This window comes from Lipophrys pholis (assembly GCF_963383615.2).
Source record: "Lipophrys pholis genome assembly, chromosome: 21".
Taxonomy (NCBI): Eukaryota; Metazoa; Chordata; class Actinopteri; order Blenniiformes; family Blenniidae; genus Lipophrys; species Lipophrys pholis.
In genome coordinates, this window is record NC_137649.1 from 21,960,088 (window position 1) to 21,972,826 (window position 12,739).

At 47.6% G+C, this 12,739-nt stretch overlaps 1 protein-coding gene across 1 annotated transcript in view; it reads right to left on the bottom strand.

Annotated features, from left to right (window-relative positions):
* LOC308126604 (uncharacterized protein) overlaps positions 1–12,399 on the bottom strand; it is a gene marked incomplete at both ends in the record, with an annotated part of 138,693 nt that extends 126,294 nt beyond the window's left edge. Inside the window, 3 exons of the mRNA XM_080491105.1 lie at positions 9,870–12,092; positions 12,183–12,269; positions 12,348–12,399. Of these exons, the coding sequence (XP_080347231.1) occupies positions 9,870–12,092; positions 12,183–12,269; positions 12,348–12,399 (2,362 nt within the window). The remainder of the gene's footprint in view (positions 1–9,869; positions 12,093–12,182; positions 12,270–12,347) is intronic.
* Between the last annotated feature and the right edge of the window lie 340 nt (positions 12,400–12,739).

Below are 12,739 nucleotides of genomic sequence, written 5' to 3' on the forward strand. Positions count from 1 at the left end.
GATTTGTTCAAATTTACCAAAGATGTTATTCACAGGGTGCCGGGGCGGCATCATATTCAAACCAAGCATCATTATGGGCGGATGTGAGTACCTGAAATCAGAATGGGGACGGACTCTGAAGGTTGAATACTTCTTGAGGTGAATGCGGCGGTGATGAAGTCTCGTTGCACATTATGTTTATGCACATTAAGTATACTTTTAATTCGGAACTTAAATAAGGACGAACACAAAAAAGATCCTTCAGTGATAAGAGGAGCTCTGCGACGTTTTACCTGAAGCTTAATTTGACAAAACATGTTGGAATGACAGCCGAATGAATAAAGATTATTTGTTGTACATTTTAAATGTTTTTCATTCTCATGGCCTGACCTGTGGCATTACCTACACACACACACACACACACACACACACACACACACACACACACACACACACACACACTATCTACGAGGTAAACACACTGAGGATGACGTCTGATAAATGTGCACAATAACACGCTCTCCTTTGCCTACATAAAAATGGAATATTGATCATGTGTACGAGATTGTACATAATGCTGGCAGGACTTCACGCTAATTGATTCATTTGCAATGTTGAGTTTCAGGCTCTGACGCTGCTCTTATTCTGGTGAAATTCATTTCTTCATCTGACCCCACGAGACTTTAATTCTCAGACTTAATTCTTAGACATTTTCCTTGTGACTGATCTTCTCCCATAATGCGTCTTGACTTTATTCTAATTTGCCAAATTCTTCTATATTTGCTTTTCCGTGTGGCGTTTGCGTCTCCTGTACAGTCCAAACACATGCCTGTGAGGTTGATCGGTGACCTCGGTGTGTGTGATTGTCCGTCTTTCTGTGTTTGTCCCGTGATGAGCTGACGGTCCGTCCAGTGTGTATCCTGCCTTCAGCCATAGATAGCTGGGATTGGCTCCAACGCCGAGTGACCCTGAACGGGATAAAGCAGTATTAATGGATGGATGTTCCAGTATATTTAATTACTTTCTCCACCAACACGTCCAATGCCATTGTATCACTTATCATTTTGTAGTTGTGGGCGTTGAGCAATCAGACAAAGAACCATGGAAACATTAGTTCCCAGCACATCTTAAACGTGCATGAGAATGCCATTAAACACTCCTGTTGGCGCGTGATGCAACTTATGATATATTTATCAGCTGATTACCTGCGAAATGCATGCAAGAATAAAAGCACAATGTGTTTGCATGTGCACGCACATTTAGTGTGAACAAAGTCGGCCTCCAGACCCATTATTTACATTTTAGTGAATTACTTGATCATAACCTGAAGTTGGTGTAAGATGTGGCAAAATGTCAGCAGTAGATAACGCAGTGACTTGGTTTTATATTCGGGTCATGATCTTTCTGTCACTCAAGTATATCTCAACATACCTGCCTCTCTGTTACTTTTCTCTGACAGACATGTTTGTGATGTTTAGTGTTGAGGTGTGAATGGTCGATTGTTTCTGTGTCAGCCCGGTGATGGACTGCCAACCTGTCCAGAATGTATCCCGCCTCTCACTCACTGTGCAGCGGAACAGACTCTCCATGAGTTGGATGAAGCGGTTGGAGAAGAATAACATGACAGATAAAACTGGTATTACTGTATAATCAGTCACCTTTTGACACCAGTCCTCATACCAGTTGTTTTGTTTCTGTTGTCGTCGTCAAAATTGTTTTATGCATTTTTTTCTTTTGCCTAATTATGTGAAATATTGTGGAGACAAAATCTCATGAACAGCAAATGTCACGCCCAGCAAAAAATGTAGTATGTAGGGGGTTGATCCCCGGGTCATTAGTCGAGAGTCTACAGCACCAGCAGACATCCAGAGCTTAACAATCCAAGGCAGACGTACACACACACACGCACACACACACACTCCCACGCCGCATCAACAACAAACCCAAAGTACACACACAGTCGGAGTCAGAGGTCCTTACCTTCCTGCACCGCCGGGAAAGGCTTTCTTGAGCTTGAATTGGATGGAGTGTGTGATCTTCTCTCTCTGCGGGAGGCCGATGCTCAGACAGAGGTCTGACACAGGGAGCCGGGACGCCTCATCATCCCGTAACACATTTTCCTCAAATCTCGTTGGCTCAACTTTGACCTGACAGTAACTCTCAAGTCAGAAAACTGTCTGTGGTGAGATTCACCTGAGCGCAGAGACTAAAAGCAGAACCCTGCGATTCCCGCAATGCACAAAATGAAGATCGAATCAAAGCATGAAAAAAAAGCAGAATTGTATTTCTCCAGGTTAAATACCGATGCAGCAGGTTCTTCCTTCTGGCGCTTTTACAGCAAAAACATCACCTTGTTCTTGTTTTAGCTAATTTATTTTTAACTACTTTGTTTTTCATGTACTTGTCTTCTCTGGTATTTATTTGTTTCAAGAACATTTTAGTAGTATTTTGACATTGTAAACTTGTTTTATGGGACACGCTTCTAAAAGAGATGATTAATCTCAATGTGGCTCTCCTGACTAAATAAAGATGAATGAGAAATAGTCGCTATGGGTCACCGGTGGAGTACCAGGGGCCCTAGAGTGGAGCAACAACAAAAAACAGAAAAGTCTAAATGTGGTCAGTCTGAAAATATGACTAAGTGTGGACCAGAGTACCAGGGAAATGGAGCCTCCGTGGGGTACCAGGGGCACGGAGGTTGCTGTGTAGGCTAGATATCTGCAATAGATAAAGTTGTACATTGTTGCATGTGTCTGTAGTTGACTTTCTTCAGTTCAAAACAAAAAAGTCTGAAGCATCACGATACATCAGGATTTGACAAAAATGAAACAGAAGTTGCAAGTTCATGTTGGTCATTTTAAAATCGATGATCAATTTGGTTAGTTGCAAACATGAGCAGATTTTTTTAGGGCCCAGCTCTACAGAAAGAAAAACAAATTACTAACTGATGATGACATGCTGATGTGGTCCGCGATTACGCATAACGTTAGATTGAATAGTACATATATCCACGATATCCAGTAGATTTATGATGGCATTTAGTAAACTTTAAGCGCGCTCTAATGGAACATGGCCCCTCTGTGTTTTGTCATCCGGCATCCTCACAGCAATACATCAATTCGTTGCCTCTTTCTTTCAATTACAAGTTCCTAAAAGGGCCTCGCACGCTGTAAACGCAAGCACATGTTTTGACAGTTAGATTATTAATAGCCTCACCCACTTCTTCAGCAGACACTTCAGGACGCCGCGGTGGTCGAGCTAACATGGTTACTTGCGGGGCGGCCCGGATAACAAACTAAGCATCTGCCATCCCTCCCTATTCTCTGCCTCTAATGTCGTTACGTGTGATTCAAGACACTCTGTTACCATCGACTGCGAGCTAATGATGCATGAGCACTGATCACTCACATGGTTCCAGTCTTTAGAAGCCGGCTGGTTTGCTCTGGCCTCCCTTGTTTTTCCTCCAACGATCCACCAAACCAGGAAAAAGCCAGTGTAATTAAATATTGATTACAGAGAGACGGTAAAATATTCAATATCCAAGAGTGGCCAGACTTTTGTCAAAAGGCAGAATTAATGAACTTGTGGTGTTTTCCCCTGTGGCGGGATTGAATCATGTATTATTAGGTGCACTTACAGTTTTTTGTTGTTTGTTTGTTTTTTTTCATTCAAAAGCTTCAAGAAAGACTTCTTCTGTATATTAAATAAATTTTTCATTGTCGAGTTAGAAACCCGTACCAACGTCCTGTGAAAGAAACGTCTGTGTGATTTGAGCAGTATTACTTCTTGATGAGTGAGGAGGCAGCCATACAAAACGTTACGTGTGTGTTTGAGCGGATGGTTCGGGTGTGTTATCATTGAGCTGTTCTGCAGCCGTAAAGGCCACGTCTTTCTGTTTTCTTTTTTGGAGGGGCGGGTACAGCCTTTACAGCATGTCCACAGTTGGGAGTGTTTTACTGCTGATTGGATCATTTTGTGAGCGTGCCTTTCATCCCTTCACACCTTTACGCCTCCTCTTATTTGGTTTTACACGTGCACTGATACAACACACGAGCCGACCAAACCCCCACGAGCGCGTGAGTTTGACCTCGCGTCAGTTATTTATTGCTTTATTGGCCACTCAGTGGAGACTGATTGTTGGACTGATTGTTGTTTTTAAAGCATAAACAAGGTTTTGGGCTTGTGATGCTGAGTTAAACTGTTCTTTTCACCTCCCACTTCACAAAGAACAGAACTACAGTGTGCTGGATGTTTACAGGCTCCGGGTACTTTGAATTTCCAAAAAAAATGGCAGCCACATCTACAGAGAGGGGACGTTGTAGGAAATGCAAATATAATGCACAGAATGCATTTTAACTATATGTCGTTAGTGAAATTAGTAAAATACAGTCCACAAATAAAAAGTTGTGCAGCGCCAGCTGGCGGAATCTTGCACATTAATCTATCAGCCTAAAATCCTCTGAGTAGAATATTCCTGAAATCAACCGAGTGCTTATTATTTTAGTGCATCCTCCTCCACGTGTACCAATGTCTTAGTACACACAAACATTTAGTGCATCAGGTCCTCAGACTAAAGTATTGTTTTTTTTCGTGGTTAAACTTAGATTAGTTCAAAGAGTTCATGAAATATTTCATCAACCATGTCCCTGTACTAACCCCTCCTCTCACCCCCCCCCCCCCAAAAAAAAGTTTCCGACAGCAAATTGAATTTGTGTTTCTCGGCAGAGTGACGAGCATTCCCTGCACTGGAGGACTCGTCTTTTTTAAGTTGCCCAACAGCCGAATTAGTCTTCCACGCAAATATTTGCTTTTGTGTTTGAAAATCAACAGAACGTCCCTCAAAACAGTTTATTTGTTCGACTCCACTGGAATGTTGCTTATTCGGGTTTTTTGTGATCTTGTCAGACACGTAACGCAATCCCCCGCTCGCAGTAACCCAAACACACGCCGCCGAGGCGTTCCAAGCAAACTGCCCGGTGTGTCTTTGTCCGGCTCCTGAAATCACAGGACGAGCCGCGCGCCAGGGCGCCGGCGTTTTGGTATTCGCAGAGTTAACCGGAATGAAAGTGATGCAGCGGGGAAGACAACAACACGTATGTTTCCTGGGTGACGTCCCGCGCTTCACGACATGTTTATGTGTACGCCTGTGGCGGAGGAGCGCCTGCCTCCTGTTTCCTGCCCGTGCAGGAGTTTATACTGTACCGAGTGTGTGTGTGTGTGTGTGCTTGTTTGTATGCCAGTATGCAAGAGAGAGCGCCAGAAGACAGACTGTGTCCTCCCCCCCCCCCGCCCCCCGCTGTTCCCCACAGAGACTGTGATTAGCTCGTCTCTCCAGGACAGAGACCTCGGCTGCATCTGTACGTCGTCGCTCCGCGACCTTATTGATGAGCTGCCACCGGCCATGACAAGTGTGTCTCGCGTCGCAGCACGCCTCCCACAGGAGGATGGCGGGTGGAGATGAGGAAATGTGCGAAGGTTTCTGGGACCCATCCTGAGACTTGAGCAGCCAAACAAACCTCTATCCTCTCTCTCTCTCTCTCTATCAGTCACTGAATTTAGGAGGAGTTGGAGTCGTGCCTCAGTGGGATTTTCAAAAAAAACGATCTCATCCTGAAGCCTGTGAGCCGCAGCAGTAAATGTATTTTGAGTTTGCGTCACAACGAGAAATAACTGGTCGTCAGAGCTGCCAGACACTGTTGTAATATTAAAATATTTAAATCTGAGTGGAACCCAGTAAGTGTAACAGTGGAGTAGTGGTTTGGCCTTGCAAGGCTTTCAGTGACTAGTTTTCAGGTTTGTTTGGTTTTTTTTCGATGTTTGCACCGGCGTTCTGTGAGTAATGTGGTCCGAAAACATTTGAGTCTAAAGCTCGATTTATGCAACAACTTTTCAAGTGGGTTTTTGTTTTAGAACAGTTTTGGCAACGTTGTGAAAGCAATGTCGAAGAAACAGAAAAATGCTGGAAACAATGTAGTGAGCATGTTGGGCCATGAGTGGGCGCTGTTGGTTGTTTTTGGAATGAAACCACACACATTTGCGCAGAGAAATAATACGCTAAAAATGTTAACAAGGGGAGAACACGGACATTCATATGGACGCACGACCAAGTTGGATTGTTATAGCAGTGACTTTCAAAATAAAACTACCAAGTCCAAGGAGAAAATGGCCTGGGAGTCACAACACTATCGTTACTAACTATTCACTATGGCCGCCGTGCGCATGCACAGCAGCTTTTCAGAAAAGTTGCATTTTTCCCCCTTTTACACAGAGGAGTCACGGCATTTTCAAAAAGTTCCACATTGAGAACCGTGTTCAAAAAGTAGTATATATCAACGTACGCCCAAAATGCAACGAAAGTTTGTCATTTTCACTGGAAATCACTGTTGTGTAGGAGACCTAGGTCTGAGGTACAACGCAAGAGAGTTTTCATCTCTGGTTTATTTCCCTCTGAGACACATTGGAATAATTTTGTTTTTTTAAATTGCTTTTTTTTTTTTTTAAATTACATCTTGAAAATGAAAAAATGAAAGGGTTTTCAAGCCCAATGTGAAAAAGAACATTCAGCCTCATTAAGCAGTAGGGATGCAACCATACCACTATTCTTAAAGGACAAGTACACGTACTAACCTTTAGCTACTGGCCAATACCAAATACAAGTACTTAATAAATGCTATTAACACTAATTTATACTCCATACCCAAACAATACGCTAAGTGAACCACCTCCACACAGCCTGACTGTACTAACTATACGATGACAATCAGTCGTCCTCTCTTTAGGGATGACGTCACGTAATACACACCGAGTGTTTACGAGTACTAGTACTCCATGCAGTAATAGACCCGATACTGGTATCGGTATCAGTGTCCTTTTTGATAAAAGTTACTGAACCTGTCATTTTGTAAAGTTCTGAGTGTTTTAATCGTCTGTCCTACTTTATTATTAATATGATGAATTTTGAAGACGCTGTTGGACAGTCCCTGGTTTCCAGGGAAGGTACGAGGGAATAGTTAGGAAACTTTGCTTCAGTTGGCCACAGCAGGCCGATGATTCATAACGTTTTGCTCCCTCGTGACAAGGCGATGTAAAGTGTCTTCTTGTGTCTCCGTTCTGAAACACTTGTGCCGCACACCGTTTACTATGTATGTTCTTGAATTGAGCTCAAGAGTATGCCACTCTGGGAACTTAGATTCAATGGCAAGAATGATGTAGGTTTATCTACAAGGAGTCTGTCTTTACAGGCCCTTTTTTGTTCCTTTCTTTTTTTTGAGGGGGGGGGGGGACTATTTAAAAGTGCCCAGGGCAAAACATTGTCCAGCCTCTTAATAGAATAAAACGATAGTATTAAATCATCATTCCAAAAAAAAAGAACCAACGCAGAAAAGTACGGAAGAGTTTTAGGGCCACTGAAGAAAAAAAATTATTTGGAGGCTAAAAAAAAACAAAAAACCTTTGTGGCCTCAGAAAAAGTCGAAAATCAAAGTCAAGTTTTATTTTTTTCACGGAGAGACGTCTGTCCATCCCTCATCATTTGCCCATAGATGTAAATTCACATTAAATCACTTAATTCTGACTATATCGGGTTGCTTACTGCTTATGGGCATGTGATTTTACACAGGCTTTCCTTGATTAATAAGAACATTTAAATAAGCAGCCCGGGATCCCTGCCTTTGTCCTTCGTACTCGACGAACTTCCGCGACGGAACCAGGCAGCAGGCTGCTCTGTCTCTTCTAGTCCTGTTACTGATGATAACTGCACCGTGTTTATGAGCTGAATTCTGTCCTGAAGCATCTTTTCATCACTTCATTAAACCGCCTGATATGCATTTTGAGGAAGCAGTCACACGCGCTGGCATGTGGATGGACGGACTTTTTTTTCCAACGTGAAAAAAAAAAATCTCGACTTTGATTTTCGACTTTGTCTGAGGCCACAAAGGTTTTATTTTTTTTTGTAGCCTCCGAAATTTTTTTTTTCTTCAGTGGCCCTAAAACTCTTCCGTAGAAAAGAATGAGACTGTTGGCAATGGAATTCGGCATAAACCTAACCTGGTTTATCGAAAAGATGAATTCATTTTGGATCCACACTCTGCAACACTCTAAAGCTTGACGGTAAAAACACTTGTTACACTATTGGCAGGTTATAACATTAGTCGATTAATTAGATTTAAAAAGGCCTAAATTATGACATATTGTCACTTATTACATGATTGGTTTCTTCTGAACAGCATTGTGTGTCAACATTAATACTTTTTCAGATTTCAGACCATCCAAGCAACTTGACTTTCATTTTGCTTGTTTTTTGTCTACTTTACTGAATCCATGTCTTTGTGTGTGCAGTGTTTTTCTTGACATTTTTTGCAAAAAATACACCCAAAACCTCAAACATCTTCATGCTACAAATGTCAACTCACATTCAAGATAGTAAGTAATGGTAAGTAAAAGTAAGAGGCACCAAGTGTCACGCCAGACCATTGGAAATAGTTTACATCAGTGTGGTCCGTGTGCTAGACCACACCACCAGGCACGCGCTCATCGTCTCGACGGACCAGGGAGCATTTTCATTGGATGGGTGGTCCTCAGTGCTATTCTCTGATGAAAGTCCCCTCACACTGAACAGCAATGATGGCTGCCGACGATGTTGGCGACTTCTAGGAGAGCGTCATACATCAACCACTGTCACCTCACAAGCCTTTTGTGGGGGTGGTGTTCTAGGGTGAGTAGGTGTGTCTGGTCAACACAGAACTGACCTACAGTTTGTTAACGGCCCAGTGAATAGACCAGGCTGCCCGAAGCTCAACGAGGCGGGATCATCAGAGGATGGCTGCTGGAGACTGAAGTACCTCAGAGGGAGCGATCTGCACTTGTTTTTATTTCCACCGCAGCTCTGGCCACCAAGGGTTTTTAAGTTATGCAATTGAAACAATTCTGTACATTGGCCATTCTGAATTCTCAGGCCACGGTACAACTCTGTACCGAAGGGGCCTGTACAAATGTGTATTGTTTAAACCCTAAATGGAAGGCTGAGCTTTCAGCCATCAGGCTCCTCATTTGGAACCAGCTCACTATTTTAGTTGCAGGGGGTGACTCAGTCTTTGCTTTTGAAGTTGAGCTTAAAACTTTTCAGTTTGATAAAGTTTACAGTTTGGGACACCCTGGATAGATTTGTTATGCTGCTGTAGGTTTAGACTGCACCAAGCGTTCCTTTATCACTTCCCACACTGATGTTCACAGCAGAAATTCAGCACCTCCGACTGCAGGTATGTTCCTGTTAAAAAAATAAATAAAAAAAAGAGCCCTTCATTCCCACCATCTCCTGTTCTCAAGAAAAAGGGTCCTTTGTGCTGCTTTTCCCTTTGTGTCAAAATTTAGGCCTCTACTTTGTGGTGGAGCTCTGCCTTCAGGTTTCTATAAGGTGAGGCTGTGAACCAAACCAGCAGCTCCAATTTGTGTTCACAAGGCAGGAGCGTGCCGACTTGAGAAAAGGGAGGTTTAACCACGTGCCATCAGATTATACAACTTAAGGACATTTTGGAAACCTGCAACTTCCCATTTGAAGCTCGAGCAATCACCATGAAAACATTGAAACGCAACAAGGTAGAGAATCAAGGGAGACAGAAGTGAACTTTGAGCCTTTTATTCACAGCAGAGGGACGAGATGATTCAAACACCTGTTCAATCTCTTGCAATCACAGCAGAGTTAGTGTGGGGTTCCAAGTCCAAGAAGGCGTTTCCTGTTCCCTTTCAGCATCTCCCCAGCAGCTTGATTCTTGGTGGGCGGTTTAACGATTTTCACAGGGTCAACTGAAGCTTGAGTCTCTGCAACTGAAGAACGTAATCAGCTTTACAACTCTGAACTGCTTGACCTTTAGTTTTAAATTTGGTTCACCTACCTTTACTCTGAGAGCTGTCGGCTGCCGTCTCGTTGGTGCGACCGCTGTCGGCTGCCGTCTCGTTGGTGCGACCGCTGTCGGCTGCCGTCTCGTTGGTGCGACCGCTGTCGGCTGCCGTCTCGTTGGTGCGACCGCTGTCGGCTGCCGTCTCGTTGGTGCGACCGCTGTCGGCTGCCGTCTCGTTGGTGCGACCGCTGTCGGCTGCCGTCTCGTTGGTGCGACCGCTGTCGGCTGCCGTCTCGTTGGTGCGACCGCTGTCGGCTGCCGTCTCGTTGGTGCGACCGCTGTCGGCTGCCGTCTCGTTGGTGCGACCGCTGTCGGCTGCCGTCTCGTTGGTGCGACCGCTGTCGGCTGCCGTCTCGTTGGTGCGACCGCTGTCGGCTGCCGTCTCGTTGGTGCGACCGCTGTCGGCTGCCGTCTCGTTGGTGCGACCGCTGTCGGCTGCCGTCTCGTTGGTGCGACCGCTGTCGGCTGCCGTCTCGTTGGTGCGACCGCTGTCGGCTGCCGTCTCGTTGGTGCGACCGCTGTCGGCTGCCGTCTCGTTGGTGCGACCGCTGTCGGCTGCCGTCTCGTTGGTGCGACCGCTGTCGGCTGCCGTCTCGTTGGTGCGACCGCTGTCGGCTGCCGTCTCGTTGGTGCGACCGCTGTCGGCTGCCGTCTCGTTGGTGCGACCGCTGTCGGCTGCCGTCTCGTTGGTGCGACCGCTGTCGGCTGCCGTCTCGTTGGTGCGACCGCTGTCGGCTGCCGTCTCGTTGGTGCGACCGCTGTCGGCTGCCGTCTCGTTGGTGCGACCGCTGTCGGCTGCCGTCTCGTTGGTGCGACCGCTGTCGGCTGCCGTCTCGTTGGTGCGACCGCTGTCGGCTGCCGTCTCGTTGGTGCGACCGCTGTCGGCTGCCGTCTCGTTGGTGCGACCGCTGTCGGCTGCCGTCTCGTTGGTGCGACCGCTGTCGGCTGCCGTCTCGTTGGTGCGACCGCTGTCGGCTGCCGTCTCGTTGGTGCGACCGCTGTCGGCTGCCGTCTCGTTGGTGCGACCGCTGTCGGCTGCCGTCTCGTTGGTGCGACCGCTGTCGGCTGCCGTCTCGTTGGTGCGACCGCTGTCGGCTGCCGTCTCGTTGGTGCGACCGCTGTCGGCTGCCGTCTCGTTGGTGCGACCGCTGTCGGCTGCCGTCTCGTTGGTGCGACCGCTGTCGGCTGCCGTCTCGTTGGTGCGACCGCTGTCGGCTGCCGTCTCGTTGGTGCGACCGCTGTCGGCTGCCGTCTCGTTGGTGCGACCGCTGTCGGCTGCCGTCTCGTTGGTGCGACCGCTGTCGGCTGCCGTCTCGTTGGTGCGACCGCTGTCGGCTGCCGTCTCGTTGGTGCGACCGCTGTCGGCTGCCGTCTCGTTGGTGCGACCGCTGTCGGCTGCCGTCTCGTTGGTGCGACCGCTGTCGGCTGCCGTCTCGTTGGTGCGACCGCTGTCGGCTGCCGTCTCGTTGGTGCGACCGCTGTCGGCTGCCGTCTCGTTGGTGCGACCGCTGTCGGCTGCCGTCTCGTTGGTGCGACCGCTGTCGGCTGCCGTCTCGTTGGTGCGACCGCTGTCGGCTGCCGTCTCGTTGGTGCGACCGCTGTCGGCTGCCGTCTCGTTGGTGCGACCGCTGTCGGCTGCCGTCTCGTTGGTGCGACCGCTGTCGGCTGCCGTCTCGTTGGTGCGACCGCTGTCGGCTGCCGTCTCGTTGGTGCGACCGCTGTCGGCTGCCGTCTCGTTGGTGCGACCGCTGTCGGCTGCCGTCTCGTTGGTGCGACCGCTGTCGGCTGCCGTCTCGTTGGTGCGACCGCTGTCGGCTGCCGTCTCGTTGGTGCGACCGCTGTCGGCTGCCGTCTCGTTGGTGCGACCGCTGTCGGCTGCCGTCTCGTTGGTGCGACCGCTGTCGGCTGCCGTCTCGTTGGTGCGACCGCTGTCGGCTGCCGTCTCGTTGGTGCGACCGCTGTCGGCTGCCGTCTCGTTGGTGCGACCGCTGTCGGCTGCCGTCTCGTTGGTGCGACCGCTGTCGGCTGCCGTCTCGTTGGTGCGACCGCTGTCGGCTGCCGTCTCGTTGGTGCGACCGCTGTCGGCTGCCGTCTCGTTGGTGCGACCGCTGTCGGCTGCCGTCTCGTTGGGCGGAGTTGCGGGCTTCCAGTCTTGCTGCACAAGTTTCACATGACTAATTGTTGCCTCTTCTTCCACTTCCTTGGTTCCTTGTTTAACTGGGGAAAGGAAAACGCAACACCATTGGCTCAATGTGACGTTATACTGAAGGCCATCTGCCAAGGTATCGTTTCCACAACTTTGCCTACCTTGTTTGGCAATTTGGTCAATCACTGATTCCATTGACTGGAGAAGCTTCATCGTCTTCGTCATGGAAATATCACTGGCAGACAGCTCTGAAACAAGACGATAGCATTAGCATTATTCACCGTGAGAAAGTCGCTCCAGTAAGATTTCCTCACTAGTTAGCTTACCGCGCTTTCCCCTCTGCAGTACATTTCCCAGCCCCCAGGATCCTGTGGACATCAAGATGGTTATTATACATTTCAGGACCATAAAGCACAATAGAGCAACTAGAGTCATTAGCTGTTAGCAGCCAAGCAAACTGGTGTGATAAGCAAACCTTGTGCCAGCAAGACAAGCAGCGCACAGGCGAGGAAGGCCCAACGTGATCCCATGGTTCCAGGTAGACAGTGATACTACAGACTGCAGGTTCCTGTTTAAATAGTCTCACTAACTGCCACAGGTGCTGCTCATCAGCTGTAATTGACTCTCTGGGGCAGAAGCACCGACTTCAACCAATCAGCTTCTTTAACTTGTGTGACCAAAGCCAACCCACATTGACCCACTTCACTGACAAATAGAA